General features: G+C 38.5%; 1 protein-coding gene across 2 annotated transcripts in view; it reads right to left on the bottom strand.

Moving 5' to 3' along the window:
* Positions 1-1,855: 1,855 nt before the first annotated feature.
* Positions 1,856-18,251, bottom strand: part of LOC121734150 (pancreatic triacylglycerol lipase-like) — a 32,350-nt gene continuing 15,954 nt past the window's right edge. Inside the window, exons 1-8 of one of the 2 annotated variants that reach the window (XM_042124588.1) lie at positions 15,675-15,711; positions 14,896-15,058; positions 10,181-10,329; positions 9,693-9,829; positions 9,276-9,384; positions 7,854-8,024; positions 7,184-7,352; positions 1,856-1,912 (exon numbers count right to left, since the gene is read on the bottom strand). In XM_042124588.1, coding sequence (XP_041980522.1) covers positions 1,867-1,912; positions 7,184-7,352; positions 7,854-8,024; positions 9,276-9,384; positions 9,693-9,829; positions 10,181-10,329; positions 14,896-15,058; positions 15,675-15,711 — 981 coding nt within the window. In that variant the 3' untranslated portion in view covers positions 1,856-1,866. Of the gene's footprint in view, positions 1,913-7,183; positions 7,353-7,853; positions 8,025-9,275; positions 9,385-9,692; positions 9,830-10,180; positions 10,330-14,895; positions 15,059-15,674; positions 15,712-18,251 lie in introns of those variants that run through there. The other variant, XM_042124589.1, reaches the window with a different exon arrangement.

The raw sequence follows: 18,251 nt of genomic DNA, 5'->3' as shown, positions 1-18,251 counted from the left end.
AAAAATGCATCTACGCGTCGCGTTGCGTACTGAATAGTCCACCCTTGACCACGGCCGCTGGAAAGCAGTCGAAACGTCGGGAATAAGGCTTGTCGCATACACATTTGACATTACACACGTTTTCCCAATGAGTTTCTAAAATACCAGAGTAGCAATGTCTTACAAAAGATTCTCAGAAATGCGTAACCACTTTTTTGTTCAAAAGACAATGTCAAGTCATATATTCGTTATGTCATTATGTATGTGAGATATGCCTGCAGGCATCTTCGAAGTGGCAACGCGTTGCTACCGTAAACTTCCAATCTAGTTACGTTAGTAACATAGAATATCATTGCGTTTTCCTTTATGTTTCATGATGCATCGAATACAAAGCAAATAATTCAATTCCGTGAGACGACATGCCAATCTGGCAATTCAATACAAAATTATAAATGCATCTACGCGTCGCGTTATGGTCTGAATTGATCCGGGTTGATTCAGACGCGACGCGTAGATGCATTTCTAAATTTATATGGATTTGACAGATTCTTAAGACGTCTCACGCAATTGAAATCTGTCAAATCCATACAAATTTATGGCACGCCGCGCCTCGCCTTGTCTCGTCGCGTTGCAGTCTGAATTGGCCCTTAGGGTTCATTCAGACCGCAATGCGACGCGTAGATGCATTTCTAAATTTATATGGATTTGACAGATTCTCAAGACGTCTCACGCAATATAAATCTGTCAAATCCATACAAATATATGGCGCGCCGCGCCTCGCCTTGTCTCGTCGCGTTGCAGTCTGAATTGACCCTTAGGGTTGATTCAGACCGCAACGCGACGCGTATTTGCATTTCTAAATTTATATGGATTTGACAGATTCTCAAGACGTCTCACGCAATATAAATCTGTCAAATCCATACAAATTTATGGCGCGCCGCGCCTCGCCTTGTCTCGTCGCGTTGCAGTCTGAATTGACCCTTAGGGTTGATTCAGACCGCAACGCGACGCGTATTTGCATTTCTAAATTTATATGGATTTGACACATTCGCAAGATGTCTCACGCAATTGAAATATGTATCCATACAATTTATGCTGCGCCACGCCTCGCCTCGCCTAGTCTCGTTGCGGTCTGAATTGACCCTAACGGTCACTTCTGACCTTTAGGGTCAATGCAGGCCGCAACGACGAGGCGTCTTGCAAATCTGTCAAATCCATATACATTTAGGAATGCATCTACGCCTCGCGTTGCGGCCTGAAATCTGAATCAACCCTTAGACATCCGCCACTGAATTTGTTCAAATAATCGAAGATTCATCAGTTATTATTTGTATTCCGATCTACGCACACCACGCCGCACCCGCTCGAGCTACGCGCCGTGTGAAGGGGCTGGCTCGTGCAGCCGCGTCCTATCCTATTGAAGTTGCTAACTTCAAAGGCGCTGCTCGGCGCGACTTGGGCGGTTCGTGATTGTTGTAACTTGTAGTGTTGTTGGCTTGTGCTCGCTGATCGCTCGTACAAGTCGGCTCGGCGCGCCGCAGCTCGTGGTATCACGTGCCGTGAGAAGCCAGCATAATACTCAAGCCATTTTGATACAACAAAATCGAATAATCATAATTTTTGATATTATAATTTGTATATAATATCTCTTAGAAATTATTTATCTAGCTCAAGATACATTCTTCTGATGATAAGAAAATAAAGAGATATAAATATTGTATGTTTTTCTGGTTTTAATAAATGTTTAGCTTTATAATCTTTGTGACTCCAAAAGTCAATATTTGATCATTGGGTCATAACGAATATTAGGCTTTGTAAATAAAGGACATTATTTAAATATCAACATTTTATTAATAATATTTTTCGTTCTTATAATTTTTATTATAATTAGTATGGATATGTTCTTGCAGTGTCCATTCGGTACATTCCGGATCTGAAATAAATATGAAACAATACAATATTATTGGAAAAATACATTATTTGGAAAAAAATTAAAAACACAGCGTACTCCTTATTGCAAGTCTGAATGCACAGGTATACGTTTTGTCCATTTACTTTTAATTTTAACGTGAGAGAGCCATGCTTCGGCACGAATGGGCCGGCTTGCGCTGTGTTTCGCCGAATGAGTGAGATTACCGGAGGCCCAATCCCCTACCCTATTCCCTTTCCTACCCTCCCCTATTCCCTTCCCTTCTCTTCCCTACCCTCCCCTGTTACCCTATTCCCTCTTAAAAGGCCGGCAACACACCTGCAGCTCTTCTGATGCTGCGAGTGTCCATGGGCGACGGAAGTTGCTTTCCATCAGGTGACCCGTCTGCTCGTCTGCTTATTTCATAAAAAAAAAACCTTTGACCCATGATATTATACCACAAGCAAAAATAAACGTATCACAATATTCATCTATGATTGCCCATATGCGACGTTGATAATGCAATAATAAGCAATATGCATGCCAAAGACTTTTTTAACCATAGCCACAAGTTGCATCTATCGAGACCACTGACCTCCATTATACAAGTATGTATAATGGAGATCAGTGATCGAGACCCAACGTGTTGTGAAAATCTTTAGTTATTTTTGTCATCAGCTGCGGGGCTAAAATGGTCGCTTTTAAGAATCATGATAATATGAATCATAATATTATTCATTTTTCTAAAATCGCAAAATGCAACTCCGCAAAATTCATTTCTGTATTTTTGTACTGATTTGACATTTGTCAGTTTGACAGTTTTGACAATTCATTTGCTGAATTGATTGAAATGAATTGCTAAATGTGACCATTTTAGCCCCGCTGTACTATATATAATTATATTATTAATACGCGAACGAAAAACTTTGTATCCCGTTTAACGAAAAATGCGTAAACATAGGTGAATGAAATTTTGCACAGTTATAGTTTATATGGTGAAGGAGTGCATCGAGCTAATATTATTTTGAAATTATGCTTTTATCATATATATTCTAACAAATAAAACGTTACACACACTACGACACTACTACTAGGAAAAATGACAGATTTTTGAGTGACAAGCCTATACATACGAATTATACTCTTTTATTTATGGTTGAAGTCTGCTGACAACAAGTTGACAAATTGAAAATGGATTATTGTTTTTTTTTTTTATATAATTTTAGATACTATTAGACAATGCTTAAACGGCCAGTCTGAGATCAGCTGAGTCCCAGAGACAAGAATTGAAAAAAACTGTGATGAAGTCAATATTTTTTACAAAATATAGGTAGTAGTATTAATGTCGTTGCAAGTATGGTCGAATTTCGACCATTGGGCGATCTCTAGTAAATATAAAAGAAGGGCACTGCAAGGTTAATCTATACTCATATTATAAAGCGGAAGAGTTTGTTTGTTTGTTTGAACGCGCTAATCTCAGGAACTACTGGTCCGATTTAAAATATTCTTTCAGTATTAGATAGCTTATTTGTCGAGGAAGGCTATAGGATATATTTTATTACACTAAGGGCCTGTTTCACCGCTTCCTGTTATCAGGAATAGCCTTATGGCTATCCACCACTTACTCGACGCTTTACTCCACACATGGTGTACGGAAAATCTGTCAAATAACCCTATCGGGCACCTTATCAGGAACCGGTGAAACAGGCCATAACACTAATAGGAGCGAAGAAATGAGGAAAATGTGTAAAAAACGGTGGGAAATTATTTGAAAGTGCTTATTTGAACGCGATAATCTCAGGAACTACTGGTCCGATTTGAAAAATTATTTCAATGTGAGATAGTCCATTTATCGAGAAAGGCCATATGCTATATTTTTTCACGCTAAGATTTAAGACTAATAGGAGCTAAGAAATAGATGAAAATTTGGAAAAAACGTGGGAAATTATGTGAAATTGCTTATTATCTTAAGAGCTACTGTAGCAATTTTTATGTTATTTGGCAAATATGAAGAATAGACCACGTGAAGGTACATAGGCAATTTTTTGCGGAAAAATGTACGGTTCCGTGAAATTCCTAAATTACGCGGGCGAAGCCGCGTGGAACATCTAGTATTTTATAAAAATACTTATATTGCTTTTTTTACAAAAAATATGAATCAAAAGTAACTTGAAACGGAACGGATTTTAAAACACCAATCAGCGTTCAGTGAGATCACACATGCAATCCCTACGTTCCATTTCGCGTTAAAAACGATCAAAATGTCTCCATTTTGAGCGTTTTGATCGTTTTTAACGCTAAATGGAATGCGGGGCATGACAACTTTTTGAGAGGTACGATCAGGTAGGGCCATTGTCAATAATTGTCAAACAGTAGTGACGTCATACAGACTATATATCCGTTTTGGCGCCAAAAATTGAATTGACGATTTTAGACCGCATTTTTGCAGCAAATTCCAGTGCTTTAATTTTTTTAATATAGAAAGAAAGAAGAAAGAAAGAAACTTTATTTGGTAAAACAGTAAAATATATACAATACAAATAATCAATAACATTTCAAATACAAGTCTTACCAAATCGGCGCCTACTCAGCATATGTTGCGAAACACAGTTCGCAACGCTGGTTTTCAGTAAGCACCAAAGATAATATTAAATAACAATATTCAACATTATGCCTAAGCATTTGACTAAGTCTATAAAGCAAAACTGTAACATAAAACTATTTCAAAAATAAATAGAGTACATTTCAGAGTGTAGCTCATACGCAGATGCCAGATAGCTACTTATTGTATGCCTATACTCTACCCGCTTTTGTAATAACAAACAAACAACAACATTTGTATTAAAAGACTAAAATAAAAAAAATCTGTTAAATTTTATGAGAAGAATATTATATTTTGTTACATATGACATTAGGTACATTATAATGTGGAATATTTTTGTTCGTTTAAGAGGTAATCGCGCAGTTTGCGTTTGAACGTGATAATTGACAAGCAGCTTCTGATAGGGGGAGGAATATTGTTCCAGCATTTCGTAGCCATATATTTGAAACTACCGCGGAAAGAAGACTTAGTGAACGACGGGTATATAAGAAGGTCGGAAAATCGTACATCTCGCTTAGAAAAGTTTAATTTTTCGTATAAATATTTAGGTTTATGAGATTTGATAACACCAAATAGTAGAGAGGCAAAGTGAAGTGTTCGTCGGTTTTCCATTTTTAGAATATTGGCTTTGTTGATGAAAGGGGTGACGTGAGCTCGGCGAGGAACTGAGAAACAGAAGCGGGTGCATGCATTTTGGACACGTTGAAGAATACTTTTGCTTCTGGAGAGAATACAGCCACTAATTACAGTATCAGCATAATTTAATTTGGATAATATCAGGGTTTCACAAATTTTAATTCTAAGGTCTTCGGTGAGATATTGACGGATAGGGTAAATTACTTTTAGACGATAGAAACAGTTTTTGACAACCTGTAGAATGTGTTTTTCGAAGTTTAGCTGACTATCCATGAGAAGGCCCAAATTACGAGTAACTGCAATGTTTTCTAAAGGTTGGTTGTCGATTTTGATGATAGGATTAAATTTTTTTATATTATTAATTTGGTTCTTAGTTCCCAATATCTGAAATTTTCATTTGAGTGGATTTAAAATCAAGCCATTATCTTTCGAAATATTCACTAAATTTTTCAAATCTTCATTTACGGACTCTACAGCTTTTAAGGTGTTTTGAGGTTTGAAATGGGTTAACAATTGGAGATCGTCCGCATACATATGATGTTTACAATTTTGGATACATTTGATCATGTCTGCTGAATATAAAAGGTATAGTTTTGGTGCTAATATAGCACCTTGTGGTACTCCATAGTCAAGAGTCACACATTCAGAGTAATTCGTCGAGCCATCAACATTTTGTGTAATAACTTGTTGAGATCTACCAACTAAAAAACTTTCAAACCATTTAATTGTGTTATAGTCAAATCCATAATAGGCTAGTTTTGATAGAAGGACGTCTTTATTTATTGTGTCAAATGCACGAGAGTAATCTAGAAGGATAAGTAAAGTACCATCTCCTTCATCCGAAGCTGTAATGATGTCATCAACTACGTCAAGTAGGGCAGTTGATGTGCTGTGTAGTCTACGAAATCCTGATTGTCTCTGAGGTAATATGTCGTTACATTCTAAATAGTCAGTCATTTGTTTACACACAACCTTTTCTAGTACTTTTGATAAAAACGGAAGAATAGTAATAGGTCTTAGGTCAGCAAGTGAGGTTGGTTCAGATTTTTTTGGAATGGGTCGAACTAGAGCCTTTTTCCATAGGTCTGGGAAGACAGAAGTTTTGATAGACTTATTGATAATATGAGTTATGAGTTTGAGAGTTCTAGGGAGAGTTAAATATATCATTTCCATACTTATGTCATCTACTCCTTTTGCATTACTTTTTATTGAGTGAATTGTATCAAGAACCACATTTTCATTTACGGTATTTAAAGAGAATATTATGCTACTGTTAAAGCGATGAAACTCATAATATGTTAGTTTGGATAGACTTGAGTTTTCTACACGTGGGATGTTAGCAAAATGATTATTAATAGAATTAGGATCACTAAAATTGCTTGGTAGCGAATTACTTTTATTATTAAAATCGACAATATTTTCTTTAATGTGCTTCCAGAGGGTCTGCGGATTATCAGTATTGCTATTGATATACTGGTTAAAGTAGGCCTTTTTTTCATTGTATAGAGCTGTCGATACAACAGATTTCATTTCTTTATAGTATGTTTTGTGGGATTCGTTCTTTGTTTTTCTACATGGAATTCTCTAAAATAAACACAAAAATAAAAATATCGCATCTTCCCTATTACTTGTAATTAAATAAAGATTTTGACATAAGCCATACATTATGTCTGTTACACCCATAAAGTTAATATACCTAGCGGAATAGAGCAACAATCTCGAGCTGTCAAACAAAAACGAAATGTGTTTCATATGTGTGTAAAAATATGTGTGCGTATACACTTACACAAGCATGATTGAACATGATTTCTATGAGATTAAATTGTCAACGTGCGGCACGTGCCGACTGGACGTCAAAAAAAGATTGCTGCTGTCATGTGTCACACGTCTCTTTTTACCACGCAGTGTTACTGATAGTGACATCTCTCTTGCTCAGGCTTTGTTTCTCCATTCCGCTAGGTATATTAACTTTATTGTTAAACGTATGTTAAACCCTTTATTAAATTGAAGAATGGAAAACTGTAACGCAACCTTGTAGGTCTGTACTCTGTACTCACCCTCGCTTATTCAAATCGTCGTTGCCCATAGGGAAGGAATCACCACGGCACGTATTCCACGTGATCTGAGTGGTGGTGGTACACTGCCGTCCCACGAGGTGGTTGTACGTCACAGTCGCAGCGAACAGCCGCCAAGCTCGGTTGTGGTTGCACATGTTGGTGACACAACCTGGTTGAGAGTTCATTAAGTTAGAGCTGAACTTAAAACGAACAAAATATGACAAAAGAGAAAGAAGGATATGGTGGAAAAGTCCACAGATGACTTAATATAAACATCCTTTTCCTGTCATGAGCGTTATCGCCCGTGCGCGGGTCTGCGGACTTAAAATGGTCACATTTTGCAATACCTCTCAAATCAATTCAGAAAATGAATTGTCAAAACTGTCAAACTGACGAATGTCAAGTAAGTAGGAATTGTGCGAATTACTAGACATATGAATTGCAAGCAGAGTATGATCGCTTCATCATATTATGATTCATAATATGATTCTCCAAAGCGACCATTTTAGCCTCGCTGGTCCACGTGAAAGTTGCCCGCAACCTATAATTTTAAAGATGTTTTATTCCTGTGCGCGGTTACATGTATGCAAAAGCATGTTGGTGACCTCATGCGGATCGAATCCGCACGCGCGCATTACAAGAAAAGGGCCCTTATTATTTAAAAAGAAACCTGGTTGCGAATTGCCGCCGTTAGGGAAGAAGTCGACGTCCGTAATGGCGCTGCCGATGCCGAGGCCGCCGACGCTGCCGCCGTCGGTGTGGATGGATTCCGTGTAGATGCCGTCGGATGCTTGCAGACGGTTGGAGTTGTACGACCACAGAGGGCCGGCGGGGTCCAGACCTTGAAACGGGTACTACATTTTAGTAAGTACGTCTATTTACAGTGCTGGCGGGCCAAACGGCTGCATCATAGTAAAAGGAGGGGAAGTAAGTTATCTTCATACAAAGGCGCCGCGTGCGGCTTGTATGTGTGCGCCATAGTATCAATGCGTCGCCACGTACCGCACAGTGCACACAACAAAATCTCGGCGGTACCCACGAAGCTAAACTGGCCGTTTGTTTGGTATTTGCTAGTTTTTGGCACATTGCTATTTGGTGAAGTAGTTTCATAAACGAAGACACCGAACAACGAAAACTACCTTGATACCGGTGAAGGACCATAATTCAGATCTTTCGGTCACTGTGTGTCGTGCAACCATAATATGGTATTTTTTTGTTATTTATCTCTTATGCCATATTACCTCATTCGAGACTTTAAAGTAAATGTTATAAGCGACAAAAACCACTTTAAATAGCGCCAAACTAACAATACCGGTAAGAGGCCCATTTTTTATCATTTTATAACTGTTTAAATTTTCACGATACGTCAATAAATAACCTCTGTTAGTACGTCAAAAGAACGTAAGTTTTTCTTAAGCTCAAAACTTTAAACGACTCTCCTGAACATTTCATTTTTGGCGCTTATACCCTATTTCCTTTTAACCGTCGATATTAAATAGTAAATGCAACATAATATTACAGTTCAAGAACAAAGCCAGGCTAATATTGCTCGAACTGCACGCCAAGTCTGCTTTAAAGAGATAATGAGTTTAATTGTATGAAGCGATCCCGTAAGTGATTTATTTCACTGGAATATGTATTGGATTATACTGACATTGTAATGCTCTTCAAAACTTTATGCTTCTGTTACGCTGATTCAGGTAGTATATTATATACGTGTGTCTTCTTTTTTTTGATATTACGGAGAGCGAAAGAGATGATATTATACATATTGCAACTGTCTCAGATTGAGGCAATTGGTCCTTACAGAAAGTTAAAGAATAGTCTAGACTTTGTAGTGGAATCCTTCTGGGTACTGTATTTCTCGAAACAGGCCTTTGATTCTCTTTTGCTGTCTAGCACGTAGTGATTATGTTCTCTTTGCTGTCTTGTTTCGTCGGCATTAAATTGCTAATTGTTATAATAAGCAGTATAGAGTTAAGGCATCATTTCGTTGCCCAATAACGTGGTAAATCAATAATATCATCCATAATATATTTGTGTCCAACTTCGTTATCGTTTCTGTATCGTATATTACCTACTCAGTACTCACCGGTTACTCTAGCAGCGCGTCCGCCGATCTCTCTCCCCGCGTTGCCAACAACATGGGCGCCCAAACTGAACCCGATCAGATGCATCCTGTTGAACGGAGCTCCGGTCACCTGAAATCACGTTATACGTTCTTTAAATATGAATTAATAGATAAGAAATGATCACCTGAGTACTGGTTCTTGTGAACCCATAGTGGTGATAAAGTGTAAGTCATACAAGGTCATGATGTTTTTGTTCCTTGTTTGATTGTGTGATGAGAAGTGATTCGCAGAGTTTGTTTAATGATGGATAACATTTGATGTCTTGCCCGCTTTCGGAGGTCTTTTGCAACCGTTTATCTATTCAACGAAGTTGGTGATTGACTTACACGGTTGATTTCCTTATTTTCTTCATAATACGAGCAATTAATTATAATCACCTGGTTGAGGAAAGTCAAGAACTGTCCCACACCGCGTCCCACCGCTGGGACACCCAGGACGGCCGTCGTGTAGCCAGACGATGCCAGACTGCGCCAATCCACGGTGATTATGTTAACGTCGCTCTTGCTGAGGTAAGCTGGAATTTACAATATAATATCTTTATAAACAACTAGCCGGTGCCCGCGACTTCGTCCGCGTTAGCATAGTATTATTTTTCAAATATATTCTATGTACAGAATTGAGTTTCTTACGATTTTATTATATGTATAGATGACTTAGTTTGTTCCTAAAAAGGAGAAATAAGACGCGATTAAAACGCCACGACACCATTTCGTTTTGTTTAGTTTTTAATTTTGTTTTTAAAAAGCGCTGCTACTTTCACAGCAAACTACATAATATAAGGAACGCATACACACCCTAAATTATTATCAAATAGTTTTGTTACATCGTGCATAGTTTATAATTTGCACTGGAATCTACAACATACCAGCTCTAATAGTGGGGTTGGGTTCGGTGTTCTGGTTGCTCAGCCAGCCGTGGGCGATGACCACTGTGGGCACGGCGGGATTGAAGTTGGAGGAGGTGATCGACTGAGCGTTGTTCATCACCAGCGTCTGACCGGAGATGGGGTTGCGGCTAAAATTAAGAATAGGGACTATGTTACTGTTGATACGCTAAACTTTTTTACACAATGACATAGAGAATGAACTGCCAGGGCCCTTTCTATTCCTAGTACTAATAAATCACAATATTTCGTGCAGTTTTTCCACTATAATATTATTAAGAAATTATTATTTTATATACAAATCACGACCGGTTTCGAAATAATTCATCATCATCAGCTGAGCCTGTAGCCTTTATTATCGAACGCTTTAAATGTCAATTCCATACATTTTGCTCTTCGTCTTTGTTTGTTGTACCTACTAGGTATTGTTCAACTTAATAATAATAACTCCCACAACGGTTTCGGTGACGGTGGCCGGTTTCATTGAAACCAGGCCAGTTACGCAGGAGTAATTTTATAGTGCCCAAGCGTGTGCGCAATACACGAGCACTCTCTATTCCTTTTACTCTCATAACCCAGTGGGACGGAAGACCGACACGACTGGCGAGAGGTCAGGCGCAGGAACGACTTTTTACATGCCCATCCGACGCATGGATTATCTTAATTGTCAGACAATCATGTGATCGGCCTGGATTGTCCTAACCAAACTTAGAAATAACATGTTTCCAATGCGGAAATCGAACCCACGATCTCAAGAGCCATGCTCTGAACCATTGGACCACGGAGGCGTTATTGTTCAACTTAGGGAATACTGCAAGTTTCATCAAAATCAATGAAGTAGTCTTTTAGATAGGGAATTTCGAGGTACAATTTTGGGGTTTTTTTTTTTTATGAAATAAGGGGGCAAACGAGCAAACGGGTCACCTGATGGAAAGCAACTTCCGTCGCCCATGGACACTCGCAGCATCAGAAGAGCTGCAGGTGCGTTGCCGGCCTTTGAAGAGGGAATAGGGGAGGGTAGGGATGGGAAGGGAAGGGAATAGGGGAGGGTAGGAAAGGGAATAGGGTAGGGGATTGGGCCTCCGGTAAACTCACTCACTCGGCGAAACACAGCGCAAGCGCTGTTTCACGCCGGTTTTCTGTGAGAATGTGGTATTTCTCCGGTCGAGCCAGCCCATTCGTGCCGAAGCATGGCTCTCCCACGTATAAAAGGTCAGTTTTATCTTTATAATTTAAATACTGTATAAAGGTTCAGTCGCATTGCTTTTGGTAATAGGGAATTTAAGCAAATAAAAATAAAAAGTAATAATATAAGTACGAATAGAGAAAATAATTTTGATATTTTAATAATTATGAAGTGGATGGGCCTATGTGGTGCTAATTATCCATTACGTATAATTATATCCGATTACACTCGACATTTCCGATTACTCGATAATCAGAAATTCTAATAATACAATGATAACAAATATGTTATGGCAATTAATTATGCATAGTGGCGTCGTTTCTCATAACAAACTTTATTTTACAAAAACTAGGTAAGTACTTAGATTACAGATAATACGTATAATGAAAGTAAAAATTAAAATATTACTAATTCATAATATGACACTAAGAGCAAACGTAGATTGAAATAGCATAATCAGAGAGCGACAAATTCGTTAATTTCTAGATAGCGAAGTAAGATATATAAAATAGTATTTAAATAAAAAAAATACTAAGACCGTCTTAAAAATGTTACGTAATTGACAGTAATTTTAAAATTCCCTATCTCAAAAACTACTGAACTGATTTTGATGAAACTTGTTACTTGAAGTATTCCCTAAGTTGAACAATACCTATTACAACAAGAAAAGAATTACTTATATTAGACTTGTAGTTCCGAAGATATGAGAACACAAACATAAAACTTACGTATACAATATACGTACAGTGCTCCCAAAGTGATAATGCGCATAGAAATTTTCGCCGCTCGGAAAAATCGATCGTTGCCGAACGCAACGATCGTTTTTTTCCGAGCGTCGGAAGACGATGCCACAAAACCTTTTATTGCGCATGTCCAAATCATGTCATGCCATGGCAACGCCAACTGTTTACGACTTGACCGTAACCAAATTTATGCAACTTGTTGGTGGCGTTGCCATGGCATGACATGATTTGGACATGCGCAACAAAAGGTTTTGTGGCGCATGCGCCAAAAATAGAGGATAATGAAGGACCGACGACAGCCACCGAGTACCGACTACCGACTATAATATTTACTTCTATTTCTTTCGATCAAGGTGCAAAATACATAAGCATTGTTTGGGGCTCATACGTTTCACAGATTCGGGTGTTTCCGTGATAACGATAATTAGTGAAGATTTTCATGCGCATTATTAATTTGGAGTACCTACTGTACTCTTTTGAAATTTGATATAGACTAACATATTATATGAAAAGTAGGGACACTAATAAAACACAATTTTTCGTGCACTTTTTCCACTATATTAAGATATTATTCAACCTTTTAACAAATTACACGACCGGTTTCGAAATAAATCATCATCAGGAAAAGTAGGAAGTTTTGGAAATATTACATACGAATTGATAAATTCCTTTTTTGGAGTCGGTTAAAAATATTGCAAGTGTCGGCCCACGACCCGCGATATGTATATTTTCATATACTTAGCTCTGTATCTCAAGATAAGAAGATGAAAAAATATACATTATAGCTGTTGTGTGTGGTCTCCTGACGATTTCTATAGAAAGATGTACGAGATATTGTATCGTGTATAATATTATAGCATCTTTACATTACCAGCTCTGTGTGTGAAACCCTATATGTCAAATTCCATACATTTGACATCTAAATTCGTTATCTAAACTAGCGAATTGCACTTTGACAGCACTCAGATTACTGATTGCTGAGATTGCTGAGATTACAGCGCTCGTTAACTCGTACGGTATACAGCATACGGGGAGTCTATTAACAACTAATGGCGGATTTTCATTGTAGTAGGGGAGGGGAAGGTGCTAATTTTGTAGTCACTCGAGCGTCATGGAGACCTAGTAGGTTTTTTACATTAGATAAAACTGATACAAAAATAATAAGAGCGTTTTTTATTTTAGCGGTGGGTTCAGAAACTGCGGCCATTTTAAAGTTTTGAAAAAGAAAATATATTCAGAAAATTGCTTATTTCGGTCAGTTATTATTATATTTTAGACAACAAGGACTAAAATATCATTTAGTTTAGTGCATAATAAAATATCTGCAAAGCTTAGTTAGGAAATATGAAGCTTTATATTTTTATATTTTAAAATGTCCCTACAGGCTTACCTAACCTTTGAATCGTCAGTGCTAAGTTTACCCCGAAGAAGCTTCCATATAAGCTTCTTCGGGGTAAACTTAACATCTTCTATCTTAATCTGACAAATCCGATGACATTTCAATATTCAAAAAAAATTTTTTTAACCCACCACGTAAGAAATCTGATTTCTATACCATGATGACTAGACACATGTCGGAAGCCTATACAAGCTTAATCTGACACGCTCGAGCTAGTCCCGAAATCCCCTCTTCCCCTCCCCAACTATTGGTCGTGGCAAGCGTTTCAGAAATCTCCCGCACCCCGCATATCGACCGGTGAAAATGCGCCATAAGGTACACTTTTTTGACAAGGATTGTAGAGCATGTTATTAATAATTCAAAGAGCAAATATAATCTACATAAACTCTACTTAGTGATGAAATAATTTATTTTGATAAGGATTATTAGCATGAGTAAAATAAATGCGTTTAAATGTAGTCCAAATCAAGATTTTTAAATAAAAAAATCGTTATAACTTCTAAACTATCTGACTTAGAGCATTCAAGTAAATAATTTATTTAAGATAAAAACCTCCTCTATCTTTTTAAAACAAAAAAAGAACCAGTTTAATGTGCTAGATTTTTCACAAAAAAGCCATTAATTAAAAAAATACACAATTTTTTTCTTAATTTTTTTTTTTTATGAAATAAGGGGGCAAACGAGCAAACGGATCACCTGATGGAAAGCAACTTCCGTCGCCCATGGACACTCGCAGCATCAGAAGAGCTGCATGTGCGTTGCCGGCCTTTATATTAGAGGGAATAGGGGAGGGTAGGGAAGGGAAGGGAATAGGGGAGGGTAGGAAAGGGAATAGGGTAGGGGATTGGGCCTCCGGTAAACTCACTCACTCGGCGAAACACAGCGCAAGCGCTGTTTCACGCCGGTTTTCTGTGAGAACGTGGTATTTTTCCGGTCGAGCCGGCCCATTCGTGCCGAAACATGGCTCTCCCACGTATAAATTTGGTTTTTCTATATTTAATTCCACGAAATTTATAACATATTGCCTGTTTAAGCATAGTCCACAAGTTTAGCTATCAAATGAGATCTTTTTTTATCTTCATAGGATATTTACATGAGAAGTAATGGTCAGATTAGTGTGAAAGCCCGAGAAAAACTAAAATGGCTGCCATTTTACAACCGTGAGAGAGAGAAAAAATTTGAGGGCCAATTTGTGGATAAAATATGCCATAGATCATGACATTAAGGGATCGGACACGGGTGTCGGGACACATTGTATATATATAAAAATTAAGTTAAAATTAAATTGTATTATATTATAGTACATAAAATTAAAGTAAATTAAGGGACCTAATTGTGCTATATTTTTATCTCTTTCGTCTCAGCTTACCGTGTGAACAGAATGTACTGGTTGTTTTCCGGGTTTCTGGTGACTTCCTCCAGGAGTGCCATGTCGGGTTCGGCCTCCAGGTCGATGGTGTGGACACCATCATCATCGGTATACTGGACGTAGCGGGAGTACTTGCGCTCTTCCAGAGGGACGGCTAAGGCCGCTGAAAATGATAATTTTTATGTTAGGTTAGGTTTAAGTTTAGTTAGTTTTACTTTTAGGTTAGTTGTTAGTCCAGTTTTGTAGTCAAATAAGATGTTAGTCTCTTTGGTATGGGTATTTATATACACTATACAGGGACCAATTCAACCTTCCGGCCAAATTTCGATATATTGATCCTTTAGGCCTACTACGAAACCGTTTTGAGACTCAAACAATCGGACGAGAATGCCGCGTCCTGCTCTAACAACATCATTTCACGTTAGTTAGAGTAGGACGCAACATTCTCGTACGATTGATTAAGTCTCAAAACCGTTTCGTATTACGGGCCCTTGTTGGAAATAAAAATTACACGTATTTTTTCTTTTATAATTACTCAGTACTAAAATGTTGAGAGCGTAAGTTGTCCTAAAAATCACCACGCAGGTAAGATATTTTAACGTTGAAACACTTCAACTGACGCATTTAGGTTTACCCTTGATGTACCATCATCAAACAGCTGTCTTTCTAGTGACAATGTTTAAGAGAAGAAGAAGAAAATGTTCAAGATGGCGGCGTCTACGCGCCATAGGATCCCTGTACACCTCAGAACAGGAAAATAAGCTGTACACACTACACACCCGTCAAAGATAGCAAAAATAGTAGTGCCGTCTTCATGTCTTCGATATAATATGTAAGTACTTCAAGGAACCCCGTGACGCCTTGTATTTTATACTCAAAATATTATCTTCTTATCGCAAAATCGATTAAAAGATACGCCTGGATAATAAACAATTATATTCGATAAAAAATTACAACAATACTAGTAATTATAAAAACAAGATAAACGGTCATTAGTGTTATAAATATTACTGAAAACAAAAGTTAGCAAAGAAAAACTTTTTCTTTTCTCTTCAACTTGCTTATTGTTTTTTTTTTTGTTAAAGAAGGCAGGTTGCAGCTGTAGCTCTGACGTCACTGCGACCCATAAGAATCTATTGTGACTCCTTCGCACTAAAGTATCATCCCCACGAAGCCCCAACCCAATACTGCTTATCAATTGAACGATATGGTTTGGGTTGGTGCCGCGAATTTCCTCTGTGGATGAGTATTCGTGGCAACCAAGGTGCCTGTTCCTGCTCTGTAGTAGAGCAGAACAGTCGAGAGAAGGTGAATAGGTGTCTCATCCTCCTCCTCACAGAATCTGCAAGTCATTATGCTACAAATACCCATTCTGTTTAGGTGTTTTTTGAGCTTGCAGTGCCCAGTTAGGCTTCTGGTAAGGATTCTTAATTGGTTCCTACCCAAGGTAAGTACTAGGGAATGCAATCCCGCAAGATAATTTCAATCCCGGTATTTGCGGGATTAAACCATCACAATCCCGCTGGATCCCGGTATTTGCGGGATCCCGCAGGTTGATTTTAAACTTTTAAAATAAATCGTTATAATGATTCTTGATATACCCCGTTTTATGCTCAGAAAGTCAAAGAAAACAAACTTTGTGGAACACTTTTTTACAGGGGTTTATTAATAAAAATAAAAGAAAACTATTTTTTTATATGTCTAGTGTCTAATCGTAATAATAATAGTTAAAAAAAACTTAAAAAAACTCACTTATTTATTGTCATCTTATAATTAAGTTTTTTTTTTCGAAATATAGATATAAAATTGAAATCAAAGAGTCCGCTTATAAAAGTATGTTAAAAAAGTTAAGGTATTAATTTTGTATCGTCTGCCAAATGGCTCCTGATATTCCACACTAGGTAGGCAGCAGCTGAAAAAGTTAGCTCAGCTTCCACGCTGGTTGGTACAATTGTCATTAAAAGTGAATTGAAGGTAAATAATTGTTTAGTGGGCTGCTAGTATCCAGTTCACGCACCTCCGCCTGCAGAGTTACACGTATGAATCACGCTTCTTTGTAATCCCGCCAGTCCCGCGGGATCCCGGTAAATTTTCGACCGGGATTAGTCCCGCAAAATGCACGCGGGATCCCGGTATTTCGGGATCCCGGTATCCCGGTATTGAATTCCCTAGTGAGCACTAATTCTGATAGTTTCTTGTTGAAGCCAGGAATTAGTGCCTTAAAGTGTTCAAGGCCAGGGGTCTCAGCCCATTGCTTCCTGCTTAGTCTGTGATCCCTAAATAGCTCATCCATTACCAGGGACCATTCCAGGGGTGACATCAAACCTCATTGTGGGCAACCTTGTGTCAGCCTGATTTTGAGTGTCAGGTCCATAATAGTCGATATGGCTACCCTGTTGTCGAGCGTGGTTTTGATCCATTTTCTGAGAGCTGGTTGAATTCCTCGGCATACTCAGGATACTCACTGATTGGTTTCTGACAAAGGGTCTTCGCCTCTTCGAGGCTCTGACCCCTCGCGATCCGCCTCAGCCTCTTGGCTGCCCCACTGAGTTGTCTTCTTCTTCTCTTAGGGGCGTTAGCGGTAGCGCCAGCCTCAACTTCAGAAAAAGAAGGTGCAGAAGCGCTTAATAGAGAGGGAGGTCCTCTGCCCCGACAGACATAGACAATAAGTGGTCCTCGGCTACGTCGAATTCCATCACCTCCGTGGAGCATAAGCCTTCCAGTTCGGCCACAAGACTTTCCTGGTCCTATTCAAACTCCATTCAAATCTCATGAGTAGCTAGGGAAATAAAAGGTCCACCCTCACGGAGCCCCGCTTGCAAGGGAACCTGGCTGTTTACACAACCAAGCCCCGACAAGTTGAGCTGAGCGCGCCCCCTCCCCTAAACGGCAACGGCAACGCTGCAGTCAGGTCCGGGGTCAGCTGGTCCGACGGTCGATCAGCCGCCCGCTTGCTACATCCGCTAGATGTTTCAACTTTCAAGCGAGCGTTGCCCAGGGACACCGTCACGATTACTTTACCAAATCCAGAGAACCGTCGACATACAGATTTAATCCGTTAGTCGGCGGTACCGAAAGATTGGAGAAGTATTCGTGCACATTTGCAGGTATAACCGAAAATCGGCCCTTGCTTATGTATTGTAAGGTTCAATATTTTAATATAATTTATGCATTTTTTTATTCGAGACAAACACGTTCTGTTTTTTAATGTAGTCAATGTTCAAGTTATTGCTATACTGTACTCGGAGAAACGAGGCGGTAGCAGTCATTGACCTTTTTAGTCTAGGCCTAAATGAAAAATGCTCGCACTGTATTTATAATATTTAAGAATAAAATTGACCACTTATAAAGACACA

This window comes from Aricia agestis, chromosome 15 (assembly GCF_905147365.1).
Source record: "Aricia agestis chromosome 15, ilAriAges1.1, whole genome shotgun sequence".
Lineage (NCBI taxonomy): Eukaryota > Metazoa > Arthropoda > Insecta > Lepidoptera > Lycaenidae > Aricia > Aricia agestis.
Note: the sequence above shows the minus strand (reverse complement) of the source record. Positions and strands in the feature narration are given on the sequence as shown.